Below are 26,454 nucleotides of genomic sequence, written 5' to 3' on the forward strand. Positions count from 1 at the left end.
GCATCTCAAATACTGAAAGTTTCTTTCAGTCTAGTATTAAATAAAATTCCACACAAACTGGCAATAAATTGTCATATAAGTAATTTAATGAGATTGCAGAATTACAAGAAATTTCAAGAATTATGTCTTCAGAATGTTTTCTGACCACAACTCCTGGTGTATGGCAATGACCTCAAATGTAAATTTTAGCATAAAGCAGATTAGACCACTGTGCTAACTCTCAAAGCACACACCCAAATTATGCTATTTGGATGTTTATTTTGTTCCTGGCTGCTACTGTATAGTTAATTATCATGTAAACAAAGCACTTCAAAATAATTGTCTTCTCAAAATGATTAAGTAGCTCAGTATTTTCTTCTGTTATAAAAACTACCCTCCAAGATTTTAGTGCAAATGTGGATATAGACTTCTTTACAGATGACTCTTGGAGTTTCTGTTTTTTTCGATGAAGTCAAACAGATCCACATGTGAATCACAGTGCTTGGCAGAGCTAAAGTCACGCAGAAGTTTGTACAGTGTCCCTGTCAAAAAGGAATAAAAAGGTATATTAGAAAAATTAAAGAAACACCACTTTTTACAGCCAAATTCTGAAAAGTTATATCTTAGTCCAGGCTGTTAAAGGCATTCAAGAAGTAAGGAAAGGTCTCCATTTCCCTTATATTAAAGGCCAGTGTCTGCAGGTTTTCAGAAATACCGCTTTCATCAGACACCAGCTAACCCTTTTAAAGAAATTATTAGGTGTTCAGTAAATTAGCTGGAAAATATACAAGCTTTAAAGCAATGTGATGTTAGAAACTGGAGAAAAGAAAACTGCATGTCTTGGGAACACTCACCTACTGTAATCCCTTCTGCGAACATCAACTCATATATGCGCTGTAGGCGTTGCTTCAGATTTTCATCCCCAAAGGTGAAGAAAGCCAAACCCCTCTTAGCCTTTGCTGCTGCCATCAGCTGGATCAGAGCTGCACATGAACAGATAAAAACTTACATACATTTATTTCATGTTGCACTGTGACAGACTTTCCTAGATCCTAACCCTTCAACTGTTGGGTTCACTTCATAAATTAAACTGAAGTGAACTGAATTGTCCTGTTTTCTGTCTCGACCAATAAGACATGATTACTCTGTTTGCTAAATATATCCTCTTAATCTGTGTTAATCTGTGTATGGTAAGTGTATTTCTGTCTGACAACAGGGTAATAAAGATGTGGTGAGACCCTGTATAAATAGATTTCCTCTGGTTCTGTGAATTCCTCATTACACTGCTGTATGGACTAAATTCCTTCTTGTAAGAATAAAACTCTCCAGCAGCTGACTTTTAAAAAAAAATTTAATACACCATTAATTTCCACAACCAATGTTGCACTCAGTTTGTTCTTAACCATTTGTTTGGTTTGTAGAAATAGGTCACATTTATACATTTAATCAGCTGGCTTTCTTTGATGTCAGAAACTCCAAATCAAGGTGTAATCCTGCATATATGATCAAGCATATCACTTTAGTCCTTACACTAAATTCAGAGACCTTTGCACTAATGAATATAAAGAAGTTCACCTTTGAGTTGTGGGTCTCCATTAAAGGCGCCACAGCCCCATTTTCCCGTAGCGATATCTGGGTTTTCATGCCCATCGTACCCTTTAAATCCACAGTAAGCCTTCAAAGATACATGAGATTAATTCATTTTAGATTGCAGTCATACATTATAAGCATGGGTTTACTTTTAAGTAGCATTATAAGCTTTACTATAACTTTTAAACAAGCAATATAAATATGTCACAGATGAAAAGTAAAATACAAGTATGCAAATATTAAATAATTAAATTTGTATGTATACATGCCCAGTCAGAGGGTTTGGACAAACCCACTCATTTATTTATTTTTTTAATTTGTTTTTTTGTTGTTTTGTTTTATAATCATGAGATTAGGTTTTCAGTTCTTTGTAGAATTGCATTCATGTCTCATTTCCTCTTTACAATACAGCATGGTTACACACAAAAAGTTGTGTGTAACACAAAAGTTTTGTTAAGGCACAGTTATTCACTTATTCACATAGTTTTTCCCAATTGCTGTTACGGCCCTGGCCTGGGGAGCTGATTTGGACTAAGCACACAATCTTGCCACCATGCACACTGCAGCAACTCTGTTTTGTTGTGAAATTTCCTCACAAGTTGAATTCTGCTCACATGCTCTTCTAACTAATATCCAACCTGTGGGACATAGGCACTGGTAACATTTAACATCGACGTTTTTATTTCTAGCTTTAAACTCATGATGCTGTTTGACATTCTCGTCACCTACACAACACTATTCACATTAAAGCGCTCATAAAAGACACTTAAAGCAAGACACGTGCTTCAATACCTAGGAGGAAGGGCATCTGGTGTAAAAAAAAAGATCTGCCAAATCAGTTGAAATAGCTTTCAGCTAGTTGAAAGGTTGAAGATGAAGTTGAAAATTATTTACTTCAGAGAATTAGTTCATTAAAATTACCCCCCCCCCCCCAGAAACTACCACCCAGCAAATTAGAGTATAAAACCACATTAGCAATTTGTAGGAGATTGCCTGAATCAGACTTTCATAGTGGAACTACCACAAATCAGGGACGCCTATAAGAAGAGAACTGCTCGGACCAAGACAAAAATTTAGACATTTAGCTATTTATTTAACCCTGGACTTTGGTTTGGTGTGTCCAAACGTGAGACTTTTGTGTCCATCCACCAAGAGAATGTAATGGTGATGGATCTCTTGTGTCAGTGATGGAGTTCTGCAAAATAGGATCTGGGCATCACTATCTGCCAGTCGTAACCCAGCAGAAATGGTTTGAGATTATCCAATCCTACATTGGGTAGTAAACAGTGTAGTATATGCTTCCACGTGTGTGTAAATGGAATACACAACTCAAGATGAGACTTTTCCTTCGTGCTTCTTTATTTTCTGCCAACAAAGAACAACCAAAGGAACAATAAATAACACATAATAAACTTCACCTTGTTCAGTTCTCGGGTAATATGTCTCATTCTGTACTGATCCACGCTGTGTCTGAAGTTCATAGCATCAATGGCCAGGATCTTTGTCTTACGCCGAGCCCATTCATCCCTAAAAATTGGATCAAAATGCATCAGAAAACTCAATAAAAAGTTCTAAAAAAAAACAAAAGTTCTAAAGGCAAATAATGAATGACCCCCTCAGACCTTTGGGACTGATCTTCATAAGGACCTGCCCACTCAAAGGAGTCTCCAAAACCTGAATAGGAGCTGAACTGCTGTGAGCCTGAGAAACAGACAACAAAAGTTGTACATTAATACAAATATTGATGCACATTCATTTTTAGTAAATAGATTTATCATGAATTTCTGTACTATATTCATTTTCCCCATTTTTAATTTCCTAGAGCTATTTATCTTAGCATTATCTTTGTATTCGAGTGGAGGCACTTCTGTGTGTTTTTTATGTGTAATATCTTTACGTATGTTGGTAAACAGACTTCAGTGAACAGGGTTTACAAGTTGTTATATTTAAAATTGAAAAATTACTTGTTTTCAACTATCTTTATAACTCTGTGTTATTATACTTACATTATAACCAATCCGGTCCTTTTTGTCCACTTAAAATATGTTTACAGAACTATCGTTATATTTGTTGCAATTTCCACTGTCCCCTTGGCCAGATTACTCTTAAAAAAACATTTTAATGTCAACGAGATTTTTTTTAACTGGATAAGTAAAACATATATAAAAGTCACTGCCAAAAACTGATTGCGGCTTCTACCTTGTCACAGGAATGTTGTTTGTGGCTCAAGATGATTTGATATCATTTATGAAGCATACATTTGACATATGCTTCACATATTATACACCAGCAAGTTATTTATAGCGTTTTAAATCAGTTTTTGGCAAATACCGAAAAAAAGTTATTGGCAGACAGTCACTTTTTGGACACAACACCAGCACCTCACAGATTCTGAAGCTGCAGGTTTCGTCACTTAGACCAAAATTGACTGAAACAGCAGAAGAAAATCAAAACTACACTTCACTTCCACCACAGCTTCATTATTCACTTGCTTATTATGCACCAGTCTACCGCTGTGTACAGTGCTGCTGGTTTTTGTTGTTGTTGGGTTTTGTTTTGTTTTTTTTAAATTGACCTCCGACAAGAAAACATTTTTGATCTTCTACAGAATATTTTTTAAGTTATAAAAAGCCAGGCCAGGAAAATTTCCTTCATGTTTTTCTGTGTTTTATCCTCAGTTACTTTGACACAACAAGCTGTGATGCTTATACCTTTGAAGTCTCATGATTGTAGCTGAAGAAGTAGAGCAGGTCATCTGCTGATTGGAAAGTTTGTGGTTCAATCCCTGGCTCCCCCAGTCTGCATGCCAAATATCCTTGGGTAAGATACTAACCCCAATGCTCCAAAGCATCCATCAGAGTATGAATGTGTGCTGGTGTGAACGAGTGAATGTAGCATGTTGTATAAAGTACTTTTAGTGCTCGAGGAGTAGAAAAGTGCTATAGGAATCAGTCCTTTCCATGTATCTAACCAATATCTCATTTAAAAACATGAGGACTTACAGGTAAGCTTTAAATTTCTAGTTTATCAAATACCACTGAGCAGAACTTTAATTTAAATATGACCTCTCTTCCTCCTCTCCTATCCTGTCTTTCTCAACTTTCTCCATCTCTGAATGAGAGAAAAGGTATCTAATATCCAAAGAAAAACTTTCAAACACGTTCACGAATCCTGGAGAAATGCTGTTACTAAGACTAATTGGAACAAGATAGAAAGAGATGAGGGATGGCTCGAGACTCTTGCACAGTATTTTGATTGTTGATTAATCTGTCATTTTGCCTCCCAACACAGAGCTATGCTGCAATGCTATGATTTATTTGGTAACATGGTCCTAACTGAATTAGATTCTTTTTGTTGTTTTTTGATGATTATTTTAATTTCAAAATTGAAATATAACATATAATTGTTAATTTTATTTTCTTTATCCATCCTTACTATTTTTTGTCTTAAATTCATGTTATAGTTGATTTTTTTAAAATAACCATTTATGTTTTCTGACATATGAGTGTGTCATTCACTTATTAAAATAGCTATGAATTTAAAAAAGAAATCGTTATAGTAGAAAAGATGGAACCAGTTGTTATTTGATATTTTGGCTTCAAAAATTAACTTAATTAATCATTTTAATCATTCAGGCAATTTTTGTATGAAATCAGCCTAATTTTTGTGAGATGATTAATCCATTTATGAACAAACCTGTAATGATCAGACACTCATTGTCTTCAAGTTTCTCTGTGAAGAGGCGAGCTACAATCAGTTCTGGATTTATAACGAACAGGATCTCCTCCTGCAACAGACCAGAGCCCAGCACACCTCCACCTATCAAGCTGTTAGCGAAGTCTACCTGCACATAGACATACATAGACACACAAATAACCAAATCCCAAACAAAAAATATGAAACTGTAAATCATTATTCATGTGGGACAGTTCTTACCTGAAGCATGCCTTTACCTTCAAGCTCAATCTGACCTTCTGAGGTGATATGAAGTTTAGACAGATTCGCCTTACAGCTATCACATGAACAACAACATGATTTAGAGAAACTCAAGGTAGTAAATCAAGGTGGTAACACAGCTGCTGCTTTACCACAGCAGATCTATCAATCTATCAGTTATTACCTTTCCCATGTGGGCATGTCCGTGTAGCTGAGGCACTCCCTCTCAAATGTCACCAGTCCTTTAGGTCGGGTACCTGCAATGACATTGCTAAACACCAATGGACTCTTACTGAGATGTCTCACAAACGGGCAGAATGGGAGGATTCAACTTACTTTCATCTGTAACTTCTTTAAAATAATGCATGATGGCCCTCAACTTTTCTATCTTCCTCCTTGACAAGTTTCCAAATAGACTGTGTGGAGAATGATTATTAACAATTAACATACATTAGGCACACAAAATGAGAGACTACAGTGAAGGGATTTTTTTTCAACCTGTTGAAGTTGATGCTGGGGTAACCAGAGTACTCTGCGTTGGGACTGGAGGTGTTACGGTGAGGGAAGGTGCAAAAAAAAGCATTGGCAAGTAGGCAGGATATCTGAACCTGAGACATTGTGATGGCTGCACTCTGTCCCTTTCGTAGAAGCGGGATAGCCTGAGAACATGGAAACGCATTTTGTCAGTCAGATTATTTATTTTCAGGAGAACTTAATTTTAGTTTTCTCATCGAAAACTATTCGTTTTAGAATACAAATGTCCCTAATAATTAATAATTGTTTCAAGTTAATTGGCATTAATTTGTCCAAAGGTGTCATGGTACTGAGTTAATTATATGAAGTGCTCTGCAGACCCACATATACATAACAGCTTAGTGTAACATTATAACGTTAACAACTAGCACCAACCAGGAATGCTGTCTACTTTTGTTCATATTTATGTTCATTTTGATCATCATGCATACAACAAAAAGGCGTTAAAAGTAAACTTTTTTAAACCTTTTCACAGTAAGCTTTGCTGTTCTTCCCTGTTGTTTTAGACAATCAGCAGTCTACCTACTTACAGTATAGGATGAAAAGGTTCCTATTTTTACTGGAACCTTTTTGCCTTGAGGTGGCTGCTATTGTGATTTGGCACTATGTAAATAAAACTGAATTGAACTGTTATTTTGCAGAACTGCGCACAAATGTGTCTGTAGTCTCTGTGTTGTCTCACAGTCCCTATATTAAGAGACTTTACACCCAGAGACTTCGCAAACCAGTGGACTACAGCCTACTTTTATATCTATTGTTGAAAAAATAAGTACCTTTCAGATACTGAAAACATAAATGTGTCGGCTTTAGGTCTAAATAAGCATCCTGATCACAATCTAATTAAAGTCACCAAGGCATTCTTAATAGGTTATGTATCAGTGCCGCACGATTAGATATTGTGGTGGGGCGTGGTCTGCGGGGCCGTGCGGACGCACCTGCACGGCATCCGCAATCACGCCCGCCGTGTTAAAACACGGGGACTCAGGGGTTGGTGGTGGTGTGGTGTGACGTGAATCAAATAAAGTTGGCTCTGAACGGCGCTCCGTGGTCCCGCCGTGCCTTATTCATGCCACATTGGTGCCGAAACCCAGGAGGCGGCATGGCGGGTACCTACCAGAGCCAGGAAAGGAAAGAGCTGGCCGAGAGGGTGGCCGAAATAGCGGCCACCCAGCGGAAGCAGGCGGCGGAGGTGCGTCGCCAACAGGAAGAGCTGCGGAAGGAGCGCGAACGCCACCTGGGGAAGATGGCAGAGCTGGCAGCGCTGCTCTGGGCCTGGGCGCCACCCCCACAAGTGTGTCCCGAGGACAGTGAAGCGGTGGAGGAGCCGTGTGGGTCACCTCGGCAGCCGGAGGTGGTGGACGAGCCACGCGGGGGTCCGAGCCTGCCGGAGGAGGAGGAGCAGCCGGGTGAAGGGCTGCTCCTGCCGGGAGCGGTGGAGGAGCCGCTCCAATCGGAGGCCGAGGACGAGGCGGGCGAGGGTCTACACCTGCCGGAGGCAGAGGAGTCGCTCCACCCAGAGGTGGGCGAGGGGCTGAGCCTGCTGGGGGCGGAGGCGCAGTGCGGGGAGCCGCTCCAAACGGGAGTGGCGGAGGCGGTGGCGGAGCAGCTGTGCGGGGAGACGGAGGTCCCTGCTCCAGGGCAGCCTGTGCAGCCGGAGTTGGAGGCAGAGGAGCGGGACAGCCCCGCTAGGCCGGGGATCGGCGGGCTGGCTAGTCCAGCCTCGCTGCCACCAGTCGATTCTGCGCGCCTGACGTCTGCCCAGCCGCCTGTGTGCAGGAGCGCACGGCCATGCCTGTGGGGCCGTGTCCGCTTGCTACGCGGCCGACCTCCGGACCAGCTTCGCCGTTGCCGCTGGATGCGCGGGCGGCCACCAGAACGGACGCGTCCCCGTCGCTTGGTCAGGGGCTGGGGCGCCGATGTGTAGGGGCCGAGTCTCGCCCCAGTTCGCGGGGGGGAGTAGGTTCGGCCAGATTGCTCCCCGGCCTCAATCGGGCGATGGGGGTATGTGGTGGGGCGTGGTCTGCGGGGCCGTGCGGACGCACCTGCACGGCATCCGCAATCACGCCCGCCGTGTTAAAACACGGGGACTCAGGGGTTGGTGGTGGTGTGGTGTGACGTGAATCAAATAAAGTTGGCTCTGAACGGCGCTCCGTGGTCCCGCCGTGCCTTATTCATGCCACAGATATATTTTAATATCAGTCGCAATTTTGGCTTCCTACAACAGATGAATATGATTGAATGATACTGTAAATTTCTGAGGGGCCAGTGGAATACAAACCAAAAGCAAATCAAACACTGACCACACGCCTGCATGTTCTAATCACACACATGACAATCACAGTTGACTTTAGTTTGCTTCTTGGAGATGTGCTGAATGAGCACCTTACTGATCTTCAAATGAATGAACTTAAATGTAAAGGCGAAAGTAATGTCCTAATGACTTTGTGTTAAGATTTTGCACATTTTAAAATTTTATGTATTCTTTGAATTTTTCTCCAAAAGAGGGACTGAATTCAGGTGAACGAGGAGCATTTTTATTTTAATCCAATAATTTGTACATTTGCAGGAATGCAGCAAAGCATTAATGTTGTATTGTTTAAATGACAGCACACCAAAAAGATTTTTGTCAATAAAATCAATGAATAATGATGATAACTTGAAGACTAGATGTAAGTGCAGGAGGCACAAAACAAGAGATGTTTATAGATAGATGCTTTTTAACCGCTTCCACCAACACCAGGTGCTTATTTCTTCATTCCTTTTCAGCATATTGTCATTCATGTAGTCTGAGAAGAAACTAGGGTCCGACACCGTTTGCGCCCTAAGAAATATATTCGATTTCTGTTTAATTTAAAGAACTTTCCTTTTAGTGACATTTCAAGATAGTGACTCAGTATTTGGGGCTACTTCAAAGAGACTTGGATCATTTTCAACTGTTCAAGTTTCAATTTTACAATTTTTGGCAATTCATTGCTTATATGAAAATGCTATTCTCTTGATTTTAAGTTATAAGTCTTTTGGAGGGTTTTGTATTTCTTCGATTTTCCAAGAAGATCATTTATTTCAATAGTCAACACAATATTACTTGTAGAAGATAACTGGAAATGATACCTTATTCACAAAGCTAGGGAGCTTCAAGGCCAATGCAGCAATCTTTGGAAACAGTGTCTTGTAGTAGTTTTCTGTATCTGGGGTATTCTGAAAAGAAAATATGTTCATTGCTTATTATCGCTCATTTAAATAGTCAAGTCACAAAACTAATAATTCAATTACCAAATGTGGGCATTCACCTTATCCAATGTGTGGAGGGCATCAAATGACCACTGATCTTTATATTTGGGGTTATACTTGATGATAGCTTCCTGATGAGAGAAGTTTTAAGACCACCTAATATGCTTATATAACAGTCATAGAAATTCACATTAAGCATGGTCAAAGAATAGCACCCGTTTAACTTTTCATGTGTCCTTGGGAACAAATTTCACATTATCAGTGTAAAAATGAACAATGATTCAATGTCCACTCTTGCCAACATACCTCTACATCTTTGACACTGGCTGTTTTCTTACTGGCCAGAGATTTCAGCTTTTTGGATATCACATCCCACCTTGACTTCTGATGTGCTACCTGAAATGACAATTACATTTATGTGCTCTGTTCCATTTGAGACAACATATAAAATCTGTATTACTTTTATATAAGCCTAAATGAAATACAATTAAAACACATTTAAAATGTGCTTCATGTTAGTCTCTGTCAGTGGGGGAAAATTTGTAAAACTAGCACACAACTGGAGACTGTGAGTCATAGTCCTGGGCTCCCAGCTTTTTGTGTTTTCAACTAATGGTACTTAACATTTAAGTATGAGTTATTGACTTAGTCCAATTTTTGGTTATGGTTTTAAGTTTTGTGGTTTTCTGATTGCTCACTGAGGTTAAGATGCCTCAGTTTTTAGTGCTATCTTTCAAAATACAATTCAATTTCATTTATATAGCGCTAAATGGGGCGCAATTTGGGGCAGGGATAGCTCAGTAGGTAGAGTGGTGGCCCCATGATTGGCAGGTCGGGGGTTTGAATCCAGTGAACGGCCACCTGAGGTACCACTAAGCAAGGTGCCGTCCCCGGGCACCCAGTGGCTGCCCACTGCTTCACTGAGTGAATGGGTTAAATGCAGAGAGGAATTTCCCCACAGGGATCAATGAAGTATACATTATTATTAAATCATCACAATAGTTGCCTCATTCTGCTTTATGTTGTAAGATAAAGACTTTACAATTGCAAAGAGAAACCCAACAAAGATATGACCCCTGTGAGCAAGCACTTGGGAAAGTAAAAATTCCCTTTTAACAGGAAGAAACATCTGGCAGAACCAGGGTCAGGGAGGGCAGCCTTCTGCCGCAACCGTGTGGGGTTAAGGGAAGGGAGATGGGGCAAAAAACACAAGTGAAGAGAGCATATTGAGAAGATGGGAACAAGTACTTTGAGAAGCTGATGAATGCAGAATGCAGTGGTGGATAGAAGGGGACAGTTAGTGAATTAGGTGGAGCACTGTGAATGAAGTAAATAGAAAAAAAACTGGAATCAAAGGGATATGAAAAGATTATAAAAGATTATTTAAAAAAAAAAAAGTAAGGAAACAAGCAGAGGACAAGGACCACATGATCTGTCAGCCCCAGATGAGAAATTCACTGCAATAAAAAATTAAAAATCCAGACTTTCCAGGATCCATGGGATAGTGCCAAGAACTTATACTGTGAGTGATGACATCCAGCAATGGTAAATGGTCTGTATTTGTAAAGCGCTTTACTAGTCCCTAAGGACCCCAAAGCGCTTTACACATCCAGTCATCCACCCATTCACACACTGGTGATGGTAGGGCTGTTCGATATAACGATATATATCGGATGACGATATAAAAACATCTATCGTTTCATTTTACACTATCATTTGTTTTGTGGTGTCGCAAAATAAACTGTTTACGGCAATATTTTTCATTGTTTTGATGGTCACTGTAGTTGCTACATTAATTTCTTAAAGTTCTCTCTTTCTCTTATATTTTATATAACCACACTATGGACGGAAAAGCGCCTGTTTTTATGCTTTGTGGTTAGCAACAACGACGGTAACACCATCGCCTGTCCGCTCGTTTATTTTCCACATAAACCTTTCACAATAAAGCTCAAAATCCTGTTGAGACTTTTCAAAATAAACTGAATGACGTGAAAGAGCTAATTATTTACGGATGAGAATTAAAAAACCGCCGCCAGGTGCTAAAAAATAAACCTTAGACTTAAACGTTAGAACAGGCTTTTCCCGCAGCACGCCGTGTAATAAATACTCACAAAGAAAACGGTGGCTGTTACAACTTATGTCTAAAAATGTATAGTTTCATGCATCGGTTAAAACACTCGACTCCAGCTACATGACGCGCAGCTGGAAACACTTCCCACAAGACGAGCTGCCCGAGATTCACAGAAAATGTTATATTTTTGTGATTTATATCGTTATCGGACGATAGAATTCTTATATCGGGATATGAGATTTTGGTCATATCGCACAGCCCTAGGTGATGGCAAGCTACATTGCAGCCACAGGCACCCTGGGGAGCACTGACAGAGGCGAGGCTGCCGAACACTGGCGCCACCGGGCCCTCTGACCACCACCAGTAGGCAACAGGTGAACTGTCTTGCCCAAGGACACAACAACCGAGACTGTCCAAGCAGGGGCTTGAACTGGCAACGTTCCGATTACAAGGCAAACTCCCAACTCTTCATCCACGATCGCCCGATGACAGAATGACAGAACTCATTTTTAATGAACCATTTGAAAGATATTTAAGATGAGATAAGAGATAATGGAATATGTTTAAATTAACAGGACGCAGAGATATACATGTTGTACTGCTGTCCACCTTGCTGAGGACACAGCTGTCTCTAAAAATGAAACTGTTGATTTACCAGTCGATCTACGTCCCTCTCCTCACTTGTGGGCATAAACTGTGAGTAGTGACCGAAAGAATGAGATCATGGATACTAGCGACTAGTGACAGTTATTTTAATACATATATTTCAGTACCCTGTGGCTTGCTCATTAGTTTGAATTACTGTGTGAACAACATGCACGTCACTGTACATCAACACCAACTTCTTGCAGTCTTCTTATCTGGCTTTTCTCCTACCTAGATAATACACCTCTTGCAACCTACACAAAGCAATTCTTAGCCTCCAGTGGCTCTTGAATGCCTAAAAACCTGTATAACATGTCTCGTAGGTTTGAAAAACCTCTGACAGTGAACTTATCTCTGTGCCTGTCCTGCTAGACCTCAGTGCTGCATTCGATACTGCTGACCGTAATATTTTATTACAGCGATTAGAGCATGCTGTTGGTATTAAATTAATGGGCTGCAGTGGTTTGAATCATATATATCTAATAGACTTCAGTTTGTTCATGTAAATGGAGAGTCCTCTTTACACACTAAGGTTAATTATGGAGTTCCACCAGGTTCAGTGCTAGGACCAATTCTGTTTATTTTGTAAATGGTACACTTAGGCAGTATCATTAGAACGCAAAGCAAACATTTTCACATCTATGCAGATGACACCCAACTTTATCTGAAGTCATATAACACACACCAATTGCAGGAATGTCTTAAAGACATAAAGACCTGGATGACCTCTAATTTTCTGTTTCTAAATTCTGATAAAACTGAGGTTATTGTATTCGTCTTAGAAATATGGTATCTAACCAGATCCTTACTCTGGATGGCATTTGCTTGCCCTGCATAAACACTGTGTGGAATCTTGGCATCATTGTTTTTTTGTTGTTGTTGTTTTGTTTTGTTTTTTACCAGGATATGTCCATCAATGCACATATTAAACAAATATGCAGGACTTCTTTCTTTCATTTGCACAATATCTCTATAACATCCTGTCTCAGGGATGCTGAAAAACGTCATACATATATTACTTCTGGCCTGGACTGCTGTAATTCATTCGTATCATGTCACAAAAACTCCCTGAACAGCCCTTAGTTGCTCCAAAATGCTGCAGCAAGAGTACTGACAGGGACTAGAAAGAGAGAGCATATTTCTCCTATACTAGCTTCTCTTCATCTTCTCTTCTTCCCTGTTAATCCAGCATTGAATTTAAAACCCTTCTCCTAACATGCAAGGTCTTGAATAATCAGGTTCCATCTTATCTTAAAGAACTTATAGTACTGTATCACCCCATTAGAGTGCATCGCTTTCAGACAGCTGATCAACTTGGCTCCTAAAATATCAGAAAGTAGAATGGGAGGCAGAGCCTTGAATCTTTCAGGCCCCTCCTCTGTGGAGCCAGCTTCCAGTTTGGATCTCTACTTTTAAGATTAGGCTTAAATGGGCTTGCTGTGTGGCAGGAGGAGCAGGATCCAAATGTAAAACTCTTCTTGTAAAACACATCTGCTCATAGTCTTGAATCACAGGCTTGTGTCTTAAATTGACTTAATATTGCTATTAATGGCAGTTTAATTTTCTGAGGTCTTTATTTCTTTTAGTCACTTTGAGTTCTGGTTTGTGACAGCCACTAAACTTTACTTGGTTACTTACTTATTTCTCCTGAATAATAAGTGAATCCTTTTGCAATGAGGAAGCCATACTTGCCTGTGAACAAGGCATCTTCACAAAGTCGCTGTGCCATAGATCTCTCCCTTTCTGAGTTAAAATTTTCCGTTGAGAGTTGAAAGTATCCACCTGAAAGATAAAAAGTATAATTTCAAGAACACAACCAATACCTCTTTTCCAATAAATCATCCAATGGTTCTCCATGGTTCTTTGACCATGGGGACTCTGTCTGGAGCCTCCCTCTTCCTTATGCAGGGATGGGCATGCAGTTATCATCATGACATCTGGCCTCAGGTCTTCACTGCTCTTGAGGGGCTGTGGACAGTGGGTCTCCTGGGCCTTTCTCTGTCTGCCGCTGACTTCCAGAGGACATTGTTGCAGTTTCTCATCAATTATGTTTCATGACTAACACACATGCAGAGACACTCATGGTCTCATACAAACAACATAGCAAGATTTGATTTTTGTGTATCAGTTTTTTTAACGTTTTGTTATGCAGGCAGTAGTTGGTGACCAATTGTGATTTTTCCTTTATTTCTATGTTTTTGTCTTTGCATCCTTTGTTCTCTTTATGGTAAATGGACTAGTTCTTATAAAGAATTCAAAGCGCTTTATACAACATACATCACTCACACAAACACTTTTTTCTATCTGGCATTCATGTATATTTATTCTTTACCTGCATTAGAGAGCAACTTGGGGTTATTGTTGTGATCAAGGTTATTTGGTATGCAGACTGGAGGAGCCAGGGATCAAACTACCAACCTTCCAATTTGTAGATAACCTTCTCTACCTCCTGAGTTAAACTTTTCCAGTATCACTTTGCCTTTGTCTTTGCAAATTTGTACCTGCCCACCTATCAGCTCTGGCACTGTAAAACTACATCAATACTAATAGGAATTAATAAATAAATAAATAACTTGGTCTTACATCTATGAGGACTGTGTGTCTCTTGTCGAATCTTAGGGGACCCAGCTTCATGTCTCCATGTTGAAGTCGCCTCATATCCTTCAGCTGACAGCAAGATGAAGTCCGTTCCTTCTGTTGACACTCTGCTTGTCCGTCTTTTACATTCTCTGCACTGCAAATTCTTGAAGAGGATGGCAAGAAGCTGTCTTGATTTGTGCTATCATTGCTGTGCTGTTCTTTTTCATGCTTTTCTTTCTCCTTTTGAGGATTTTGCTGTGTATCATGCTGGAGGGCTTCTTTCATCTGAGAGCTGTCATTGTGTTTCTGGCTCTTCATGTCTGGGATATTTAAAGACAAGACATGACATCAGGATATCAAGAAGAACTTTTGTTTTAACTCCAGGACTGAAGAAAAAAAAGATCCCGGATAAGTACTTTGAAGAAACAGGCAACCAAATACTTGTCCAACACCTAGTTGGTAAAATCACAAACCCTACAGTCTACAAGACACGATTAGACACACTATCATGTCCCGATTTAAAGAAAGAAACACAGTAAAAAAGAAAGACAGAAGAAAAAAAAATTACTAGAAATTTGTGTGCAGATTAGTCTTTAGGTTCAATGAAACACTAAACCCTCCATCCATCCATTGGCTGGCCCGTGTGGCCAGTAGGAGTCCTTGGTGTTAAGGTTTGTGTACAGTATCAGTGTATTTAAAATACTGGCGTACGGAGACTTTGAAATCGTAATATGATCATAGAATTGTTTGAATGTTTTGTTAGGTAAGGACTTAGGCTAAAGATCACATGACAGCTGTCCGACAGTCAGCATAGAAAAAAGCATGGACAGACTATGCGGGAAGATTGCACTCTAGACTGCAAAGCAATAATCTTCAAAATGGTAGAGATTATATATTGGTGAAACCAATAATCCCATGTTCTTCAGTCTAAGTAACAATACTACAATGAAATTACATATAGCCAGACATAGGTTTATCTAAGTGTTAATATTCTACAAGGCCTGTAGTGAAAATGCCAATATTCATAGAAAAACTTTGAAAGACTGTCAAAGCCTGGAGATCTGTTGCTCAAGACCAATTAAAAAAAAAAAAAAAATACAAGAAAGCCTTGGTCCTCAGAAGCAAAATATTGTAATGTTCTAATCATTAAAATTTTTCTCTTTGAGTAATCACTTGGGTTCTGTGGCTGGGAACCCCTGCAAACTGCACATTGCTTACTGAAGGACAGGTTGAATTTCTAATAAGGATTTATATATATATACATATAAATTCGAATGAATTTTATTCCAAGTAAATATCATTGTTTTAAAGTGTCTTGATGCATTCTCAATCATCCAGGAAAGTAAATCTCCAAAAGCTGATTCTGTTCATCTCTACGTAGCGTTTTGTCCAGATGAACAGAATCAGCTTTTGGAGATTGTTTTAAAGTATCAGGTTGCTTGATCGTCCGTCCTTGTCCTCTGCACACTTGACCAGATCTATTTAACAAAAGGTGCAGGCAGTAGTACCCCTCTTTCTGCGGCACTGTTCAAAATAATGCATGCTGTTGCAACATGCCTTGTGCTATTGTGCAGACTAACTCTGTGTGCTTAGGGAGGCCAAATACAGCGATTACTCTTTCCATGAGAAGGTAGTTGGGCTAGTTTGTTTCCAAACTGCTACAACGCTGGAAAAGTGTGGATAATAGAAACGGAAACGCTCTTGATCTCACGCGATTGGCTCCGAACTAATGATCTCATGTTCACTTTTTAAACTACGTATCCTCATAAATCATAATTCACACTCACAATTTAGCAGAAAGAAGTTCAGAATGAAACAATTTAACACTAAGAAAACCCCAGGGCTGCCTGGAGGGGGACATTATTAGGAAGCAGCTTAAGAACCTGTGTATGTAGTTTTACGGTAAGTATTGTCATTTAAAGTCAAGACTGTGAGGATATTGGTTGCAGTCTGTAAAAAACAGTGTTTAAAAGCAAAACTAGCGACGTTCAAATTATATAGGCTACAAGACGAATATGCGAGGGTTAAAGGCTGAAGTCCTGTCATTACACACGGAACACTCACCTTTCAACGCAGACTTCTCCGAAGGTGTTCACATTTAATGTATTTTAACTGCAATGTTAACTGTTGGCTTTATGGGTTTAAAAACAGTCGTCACCAAACCAGACACACTCAGCGTATGTGCCTTTTAGTTCACTTTCACTTTGACACGAAAACGAAAGTAAGGTTCAGGGAGCAGCTATTGGTTAAACTGCTACTACTTTCATTACTCAAGAAACTAGTGATGGGATTTCCGGCTCTTTTTAGAGAACCGGCACTTTCGGCTCGACTCACTAAAAAGATCCGGCACTTTCGGCTCGACTCACTAAAAAGATCCGAATCTTTCGGCTGCGACTGACTCTTCAGGTTGTTTTTTTCCTTTAAACTTTTTAGCTGTAGCGTACATTGCAGTGAGAGTCCATGGTTTTTGATTATAGCAGATGATGTAGGAGTACCAGGACAGGGACAGACTGTTAAGAATGTATAGAAGTATGAGGACAGAGAGACACTGTTAAAAAGTTATGAGCTGTCTTGATGCAGAGAAAGTGGAGTTTGTCATCCGGGAGCTGTTGCCAAGATTGAACGATGCTCTGGCTCTGTGGTCAAGTTCAGACATAGGCTTTAAGCAACCATGAGCCACTGATAAGCGTGATAGATTAATAAGCATGTATAAAGTGGACTTGTTAAACAGTTCTGATAGGAGAAAGTCAATGAGCACGCAATAAAGTGGATTTGTTAGGGACAATTTACCATCAGCCTTGATAAAGTTTAACTTATTTTGTATTGAAAGACAGACTTTAAAGAAGATTCTTATTTGAAACTGGTGATAAAATCCAGGTCAGATACAGTTACATACAAGCATACAGTACACACTACTGCTCAAAGGTCAGAGGTCAGCTAGAAAAGACCCTGATTTTAATAGAAAATTGGCTTTAATGTAACATCACATGAAGTTTATCAGTAATGTTTCACAGCTTTAATCAAATCATTCATCATCCATAAGTTGTGATGGAAAAATGTCTGCAAGCGTGCAAGAGCCCATTTTTAGAGACAATCATTCCTGTGTTATAATGCTCATTGAAGTTTATCAGGTCAGACGACCAACAGATGATAAGAAATATAATCTTACTAATTATTAGAGTTGAAAAGTACTTTGCTAAGCAAAATTCAATGAGGTTAGGCTGGAGATTGAGACGTTAACATAAAAGGTTCAGTTGGTGATGCATGAAAGAAAATAATTTTCTTCTAAAAATCTATTGGAGAATTCTGATTGTAAGAAATGAAAAATATTCAAAGAGTGAAACTGTTTCACACAGTAGAAATTTGTATTCATCGTTTATATTGGGGTTTTTTCTGATTTTAGTGTTTATTTGTGAGTGTAGTTTTTATTTGCATGATTTTATTCTGTTTGTATCACATTGTTTCAGTGTGTTATTTTACATTGTTTTAATCCACTGTGGATTGGCTGGCAATGGGACAAATTAGCTGATAGAGATCACATGTTGAGGCATGGGTGTGTCCATAGGGGACGATCTGATTTCCTCGTGTCAGCATTGTTCCCACATCATCATAATTAATGTTGTACCAGGTTCAACATTGCAAGTGACCAATCACCTTCTTGTGACGTCATTCCTTTGCGACTTCGAAATACCCGCCTTCGAGTATTTCGAAATACAAGTGAAGAAGCGAAAAACCGCCGCCTGTCCGCCGAATTTGAAGTCAATTCGCCTGTCCGCCGAATTTGAAGTCAATTTAGGATACTTTCCTTTAATAAACGGTAAGCATTATACATATGTTCCTCACTTGGCTTGCGGTTTGTTTGCTAGCGATAGGCTACTTGACGACAGCATTAGCTAACCAGTGTTCCCCAACTTTTTGGGTGTTTCGTGGCCCGGGGGTTGGGTCAGGCAAAATTGCAGTAGCTTCCCTGATCATTTTACAAACATAAGTGAAGAGAATCTGGACTAAAAGGCCTAGACTTATGGTTGTGTGCTGAATCTATGAATCAAACTATCACCTGGAAACATAATTAACTGGTCCATAGCTGTGAAACTGGACATGAGTTCTTGATTCTATGGAGATTAACAGTAATCCAGAAATTTACAAATTTGTCCTGGTACATCGCGTAAATGTTGTCCCAGGGACATCGCGTAAATGTTGTCCCTGGGACATTGTGTAAATGTTGTCCCTGGGACATCATGTAGAAGTTGCCCTGGGACATCGTGTAGATGTTGTCCCTGGGACATCGTGTAAATGTTGTCCCTGGGACATCGTGTAAATGTTGTCCCTGGGACATCGTGTAATTGTTGTCCCTGGGACATCGTGTAGATGTTGTCCCTGGGACATCGTGTAAATATTGTCCCTGGGACATCGTGTAAATATTGTCCCTGGGACATCGCGTAAATGTTGTCCCTGGGACATCGCGTAAATGTTGTCCCTGGGACATCGCGTAAATGTTGTCCCTGGGATATCGCGTAAATGTTGTCCCTGGGATATCGCGTAAATGTTGTCCCTGGGATATCGCGTAGATGTTGTCCCTGGGATATCGCGTAGATGTTGTCCCTGGGACATCGTGTGATAGCTTGTAAATAATGGAATGAAAATTATTGATTGTTATTAACTTGTGAAAAAGAAGTGTAACAAATCCACATGTTATGTTCTTACACCCTTACAGAAACTGTGACTCCTTCACAATGTCAGGTAAATGTCAACTCATGTTGAATAATCAACCAATCAAGCCTTTTATTATCACATGCAATGTTACACGTACAACTGCAATGAAAATTTCACCCCCTTCTGACCATACATATATTGCTTAAACATCACATTGGGAAGACAGGTCGGAAACAGTTAGGAAGGTCAGAAAACAATTTAATTAATAGATGAGGGGAGAGGAGGAGAAAAAAGAACTACAACCAGACAAAGCTCCTAGAAGACTGAAATGGATGATGGTTGCAGCATGCAAAAAGAAAATGATATCTGTTGACTACAGCATATGCTTTCTCACAGATTACCTTGTGGGAGTAGCTGGACCAAACTCTATTGGTATTTCAAGTTTGAAATCCCTGTTTGACCAGACTAACATTTCAGATGAGGTACCTCTTGACATAAAAATCCTTTTATGTTGTCATAAAACTAATGTTAAATTCTGCTTTAAATACACTTTATTGTACAATTTACTTAATGAATCGTATTCCTTAGTTCTGTTTTTATTTATATGTATTTATTTATTTGTTTTATAAGGTAATAGATGGCCTAATCTATTTGCAGTGTGAGGTATGTTGAAAAGCTTGTTTGATCATAATGACATAGCATGTTTACGTTTTTTGTAATGTATTTGAAAACATAGGTGTATTTATGTTATTTTTATAGAATTTCCCTCACATTTATCCAATACCAAGCCAAATCACTGGAACAATTTTGGATGGGTCCACAAGAGCACAAAGTGCATACTTTTTGAAGGTATGACTTGGACTGTGGTAACTATGTTCTTATCACAAAGGGTTTATGTTACAGGAAAAATGATTCTATGTTTTTTTACCTTCTTTTAAATGTACAAAGATGCCTTTTGTCTGCCCTCTGCCTATGGTTAGATTAGTTTAGAATTATCTTTTTAGACTTTCCCAGCAAACACATCTTGTTTCTGGGACATATTGTTTTAGATTGTTTTATCTCTCACAGCCTTCTCCCAGCTCTCTGCTGACGAGACTAGCGCCACATATGGAGTTGTTTATTTTATTTGTTTTGTATTTTCTTATCCTGTTCTGTCTTTCCTATAAAAAGTGCCCAGCCTCTGTACATGTTGTGAGTTGTTCTTAGCAGCTCACCCGTGTACACGTTTGATAAAGAAAGTAACTTTGTCTCATTGTGTCTTTATTTCTCCTGGGTCTTTTGCAGAGTTTTCCCCCAACATTTCTTGGTCCTTCGGAGCCGGAGCGCCTCCATCGTGTCCCATCTCCGTGACCAGTCCACGTTGTTCGTCTGTCGACAGCCCACACACTAGGTGTGTGGTCAAAGACCAAGGGCGTTAAATTCGAGTCTTGGCCAACGTTCTTAGAAAGCGACCCACGGTGGTGGGGCCCGATCGAGGTGGACCAGACCCGGCGACACCGACCAGGTAGATACAGACACACTGACACAATCTTGCGTAAAAGCGTATTTTAAATTCAGGGAATTTAAAATAGCGAAAGTAGCTCGTCGCGACTGGAAGCTCCCCACCTCTGTGGGTTTAAAGTAGCTCGTCGGCTGGTAGCTTGGAGCTCGTCGACTGGAAGCTCCCCACTCTTGTGGGTTAGGTTTGGAGCTCTGGGTAGCTCCCCCAGCTGGGTCTAGGGAATAAGTAGCTCGTCTACAGAAAGACTGGCAGCTCCCCTTATGATAAGGGTTCCGATCGCGCGAATAGGTGTGAATGTGTGTGTCTGTATTGTTTTAATTAACGGAGCAAGCTGAATTTTCACGGTCCAATAAGAGACTGAGCTGCTCCTACTGTGTTTTTCTTTTACTGCTGTTCACTGACGTGCTGGTGAGTTGAGAGAACGGTCGAGTTCCGTCTCGTAAAGTTCACACCGCTTTTGGAAATAGTCCGAAAGTAGAAGGGCGTGTGAGCAACCACTCTCGTCTCTAATACCAGCGAAGGTGATAGCAGCTGTATCGTGTATATATTACTTAAACAAAAATAAGTAAATACATAAATAAGATGGGTAATCAAGCAAGTGAAATTAAAACTCATTCCTGCTGACGAGCAGTGGTGAGAAAAGAAAAGTCCAGACGCCGGACAAAAACAGAGAGAGATTTAAGAAAACAAAATATAAACAGTCAGAAGAACAGAATCCAACTGCCAGTTTAGTAAAACCAGAAGACAAGACACTGTGCAGTGTCCACAATCCTTTTAGTAAACCATCACTCATTCCTGCAGCCGCATGTGCAGCAACACCCATATCAGGAAGAACATAATAATCCCTTATTAAGTGAAAACTAGAGATCAAAGTAGTTTGAGGTAGTTTAAAAGGGTTGAAAACAGACCCCACTGAGTAGATATAAATATAAAAAGTACGAAATAAAGATAAACAAAGGGAAAATTACAGTAGAAATTATCTTTAGAGTATTTGAAATTAATAATAGCAAGGATAACAACCTGTAAAGTGATATTATCAATGAAACACAGTTGGCATGATGACCATGTCCACAATGTATAAAATGAATATAAAGCAAATAATTCACACAAAAATATTTTAATAACATAAATAAAGTATATTAAGGCTGTGTCACTGTTCAGCCAAGGACAGTGTGTGAAAAGGTAACTGTCTCCACCTTGGGAAAAGGATGATTCTGCAGGTCATCTGAAGCCCTTGATGGATACAAAATAAAATATTATAATATGCTATTGCTGTCATATAAGACAAAGAGGATAATATTAACAATGACATAATATTAATATGAAGAGGCACCTTAATCGGTTATGATGTGAGGTGGATAATTGTTAAGCAGTAGTCTGCATCAAGCTTAAGGTTTGCTGAAACTCAGTGTAATGACATGTGAGATGAAGACAATACAGAGAATAACTAAACTAATGAAGTGCATAGAGGCACTTGACCAGCTTGAAACCTATCATCCTAGAATGACACATTGCTGAGATATAGAGCACACCTATAATAACAACCAATAAGCAAAACCCTGTAGACAACAGCTAAAACTACAGGATTGAGAAGCTGAATTACATATGTAGACACTGCTAAGCTGATGAGCATGTTACACATTTTCTTTTCTTTTTATTTATTTGTTTCTTTTAGAGCAGAAGCTGCTGTAACACACCCAAAGAAAGACTCTAGGTCTGACCAACCGTTTCAGTCATGGGCAAAAAGATGTCAGTCAATAAAATTCTAAAAGATAATTTATTGACAAAAAATATATCAAGAGATAAAAGATAAAACAGTCCAGTGTCCCACTTATGAATTGTATAAAAACACACAGTCCCAAGGCCAGAGCCAGCTATGCCACACAGCCAAGTTGCACTCCACATGTTGCCTTTAACAGGGTTAGAAGTTGTCCTTGGAGACCCACCACCCTGTAAGCATATAGAAAAACCCATCCATCCCAAACAAACCTGATTTCATCACATTACATACCTGCACAGAGAGACAAAACGAAACAGCAGTGTTTGTAGTGTGGGCTATATGTAGACCAGTGTATCAGTGCAATCAAGTACACCTGCCTCTAATTAGTCCAACCCCATTCCAGCCATTGGCTCACCAAAAATGTGACAACCACAAAACCACTCCCAACCCAGTGCAACTTCACACAATAATATGGAGCTGAATTAACACAGGCACATTAGTCTACCATGTTACAAGCTGCATGCTATTACAAGCCAACATATGCAGACTTCTGCCTTGTTCAGGTGGCAGCATTTTTCTTTTTTCTTTTGTGTCCTGACACGTTTATGTTTTTTGTTTTTGTTTGATTATTTTGTTGGTTTTGGAAACGAATTTAAACGAACTTGTGACAATACTTGAGAATCACAGTGACACATAGTGATTAGGCATATGATTGAAAAATGCCTAGGTTTAGAGCTGTGAGCTATGAGCTGTGAGCAATGCAAAGTTAAATATATATATATTTGTATAAATGGGAAACAACCCTAACTTGAAAGTTTGAAATGTGTGAGATCCATGAATTGTTTGAAGAACTAGAAATTATCTAAAAATGCCTTTAGATGCAACTCTACATTTTCACTTTTCTCCCAAACCAAAAAAAAAAAAAAGGCGCATGTGAAATACACAAAGATAAACAAATAACCATCTATATAGACAGCCAGTATGTTTTCTCTGCTGTGCATCATTTTGCAAAAAATCTGGAAAACCAGAGGAATGATTACACCAACCGGAAAACCAGTTCAGCATGCCAACCTCTTACAACGCCTCTTTCATTACTACAGGCAATAACTTTGCTGACAGAGCAGCAAAACAGGCGGCACAAAAGACAAACATCACATTGATGGCAGTAAACACATATCAGATTCCACTGGATGTGTTGAAAAATGAACAAAAAGCAGCAAGCACAGCAGAGCAGGCAAAATGGCTAAAACACGGTGCAGTTCTGACAAACGACTTAATGATGTGTTATGGCAAGCTAGTGTTGCCAAAATTCCTCCACAAAATGGCGGCATTAGTGACTCATGGCTGTACGCATTTGTCAACGGGGGGACTGACCAGTATTGTCAACTCTCATTTCTACACTGTAAATTCTACACTGTAAATTTTGAAACCTCAGCAAAACAATTTGTCAGAACGTGCATGACGTGTCAAAAATATAATGCTCAGGGAAACCTGAGACCACACAATCCATATGGACTTTATTGAGCTAAATGAATGCCAAGGGTAAAAATACACCCTAGTGGTTATAGATGTATTCTCAAAGTGGCCAGAAATCTACCCAGTGAAAAAGGCAGATACAATTTCAGTAGCAAAATGTATGTCTAAGTTGTAGGAAAATAAAGAGATGATTGTAAATGACGAAGAATGTAATGATGTCTATCAAGTGTCTTGCAGATCACAGCCCGGTGACTGGGTTCTGATCAAAGTGCTCCAAAGGAAAAACTGGAGCTTGCAAAATTGCGGAACGACCATCCTGGATCCATCAGACTCACTGCAGGCGAGTCAGTGAAGCCATCTAAACACAGCTGACGGCAGGCTTGCCCACTTGTTGTGATCTCGCCCGGTGGAGGGGTCAGCTTTCCTGGCCGGGGGGTCTACTCGCGACAGGAGGGTGTGTCCCGTCGTCATGAGGTGGTGGCTCTTAACAACTGCAGCGGCCCTGACCATGGCCGGGCTCCTCACCTTTGCTTCCGTGAGGGACAACAAGTCACGTTATATGGAGAAAAGGCAGACACTGTATGACAAAGGAAAGTACACCAAGTTTCCCCATGGCTATGCCACTAATTTCTGGTGGCAGTTTATGAACACTACAGCTTACTTGAATAATAAAACTGACTGCTATGCAAATACATATACACTTTCTGCCCACCGAGGAACGAGAGGAAGTGTATGGACTGTTCACTCAACGAAACCTGTGCCAGTAACGCGACACTGATGAGCCTCAACTGTCGCTCCAACTACAGCTACCGAATGATACTACAAACAAAGACTCATTACCAGACAGGATGTGCACGGACGGCACCAAGCAGTAAAGGAACCAGAGTTTCGCATCTGAGGATGAGTGAAATTCTTACAGAGCTTGATCCCCGGCATTGGAGTTGCCGAGGTGCGGGATCACGTGGAAATCAACCGATATGCTCTGCTACGACACATCAACTTAACTAAGGCCCTGGGAACGGCCTTAGCAGGAGAACAGCAGGCCATCAGAACGATGGTGCTGCAGAACAGACTGACACTAGACCTGCTAACAGCATCACAAGGAGGAGTTTGCAAGCTGATCGGGGAAACATGTTGCACTTTTATCCCTGATGGATACGAAACTGGAGGGGACATTTATGAAGCTTTGCAGAATTTGACCGCTCTGCAAAAATATGTCACTGACCACACACCTGGAGCAGCTACAGCACAAGGCTGGCTGGACTGGCTGTTCAGCGGTTCATGGCTGGCTGCTGTAGCAAAGCCATTTTTCCTTCTAGGTCTCATCATGATAGCACTGCTCATATTAGTGTTGTGTGTGTTGCCATGCCTAAGAGTAATGATTTCAAAGATGATAACAACTACAATGACTGCTTATGTTGCCGTGCCTGAAGAAGAACAGCATCCCGTTGAAATTCTGTTAGAGGAGAACTTGTAATAACTGCTAATGAATGACGTGGTGTTTAAAAATGACTTGTCAAGTGATCACGCACTGATTAAAACATTAGTAGGTTATGCAGGTTTTCATCCTTTTATTTTTTGAAGTTTTCATTTTAAATATGAAGTTTTCATCATTTTTCATATAAAGTTTTCAATTTAAGGTTTGCATCATTTTAAATATAAGGTTTTCATCCTTGTATTTTTTGAAGTTCTCATTTTACATATTAGGTTTTCATCATTTTTAAATACAAAGTTTTCATTTTAGTTTTCATCCTTTTATTTTTTGTAGTTTTCGTTTTAAAATATAAGGTTTTTATCTTTTATTTTTTGTAGTTTTAGTTTTATTATTTTTTCTTGTTTATTCCACTTGTTATTTCAATTACTATGATTTTCATTTACTATGTTTTTCTTTTTATTATTTTCTTTTGTTTTATTCTTTAGACCAAATGACTTCCATTTCTGCTATGCTGACATTTTGAAAATTAAAAAATTGCTTAAGATACTTAATAAATAACCTTCACAGACAATTGTTGTATACATTTAAAATAAGTTAAAACAGGAGGGAATGTTACAGGAAAAATGATTCTATGTTTTTTTACCTTCTTTTAAATGTACAAAGATGCCTTTTGTCTGCCCTCTGCCTATGGTTAGATTAGTTTAGAATTATCTTTTTAGACTTTCCCAGCAAACACATCTTGTTTCTGGGACATATTGTTTTAGATTGTTTTATCTCTCACAGCCTTCTCCCAGCTCTCTGCTGACGAGACTAGCGCCACATATGGAGTTGTTTATTTTATTTGTTTTGTATTTTCTTATCCTGTTCTCACTGTCTTTCCTATAAAAAGTGCCCAGCCTCTGTACATGTTGTGAGTTGTTCTTAGCAGCTCACCCGTGTACACGTTTGATAAAGAAAGTAACTTTGTCTCATTGTGTCTTTATTTCTCCTGGGTCTTTTGCAGAGTTTTCCCCCAACAGTTTATAAGTTGCCACTATAAACAAACAGCATTTTCCAAAATTGAAGCCTTGTCAGAAGAACCTGAAAAATACCTTTCTGAAACC

At 39.6% G+C, this 26,454-nt stretch overlaps 1 protein-coding gene and 1 long non-coding RNA gene across 4 annotated transcripts; one reads left to right on the plus strand and one right to left on the minus strand.

The window, feature by feature from the left end:
- Positions 1-68: 68 nt before the first annotated feature.
- On the minus strand, positions 69-16,774 carry pargl (poly (ADP-ribose) glycohydrolase, like). 2 transcript variants are annotated; one of them, XM_085464706.1, is made up of 16 exons: positions 16,631-16,774; positions 14,570-14,886; positions 13,679-13,768; positions 9,577-9,666; positions 9,330-9,401; positions 9,151-9,237; positions 6,004-6,164; positions 5,842-5,921; positions 5,690-5,762; positions 5,506-5,581; positions 5,266-5,413; positions 3,192-3,270; positions 2,988-3,096; positions 1,555-1,654; positions 834-962; positions 69-521 (listed from the first exon to the last, which is right to left on the minus strand). In XM_085464706.1, the coding sequence occupies exons 2-16, from the start codon at positions 14,882-14,884 to the stop codon at positions 412-414; spliced, it is 1,719 nt and encodes a 572-aa protein (XP_085320832.1). In that variant the 5' UTR covers positions 14,885-14,886; positions 16,631-16,774; the 3' UTR covers positions 69-411. The 2 variants fall into 2 exon arrangements, with proteins under 2 accessions (XP_085320832.1, XP_085320833.1); XM_085464707.1 differs by lacking the exon at positions 16,631-16,774 and adding an exon at positions 15,135-15,206.
- A 1,422-nt stretch (positions 16,775-18,196) lies between these two features.
- LOC146706524 (uncharacterized) lies at positions 18,197-20,109 on the plus strand. Of its 2 annotated transcripts, XR_014921574.1 has the most exons (4): positions 18,197-18,383; positions 19,281-19,701; positions 19,850-19,882; positions 19,979-20,109. It is a non-coding gene; the product is annotated as an uncharacterized LOC146706524 (long non-coding RNA). The 2 variants fall into 2 exon arrangements; XR_014921573.1 differs by having other exon boundaries at positions 19,281-19,882.
- Positions 20,110-26,454: the final 6,345 nt, after the last annotated feature.

The sequence above is a fragment of the Copadichromis virginalis genome, linkage group LG7 (genome assembly GCF_057382275.1).
Source record: "Copadichromis virginalis isolate Kocher_CV1m ecotype Utaka linkage group LG7, C_Virginalis_male_GT1.1, whole genome shotgun sequence".
In the NCBI taxonomy this organism is placed as follows: Eukaryota; Metazoa; Chordata; class Actinopteri; order Cichliformes; family Cichlidae; genus Copadichromis; species Copadichromis virginalis.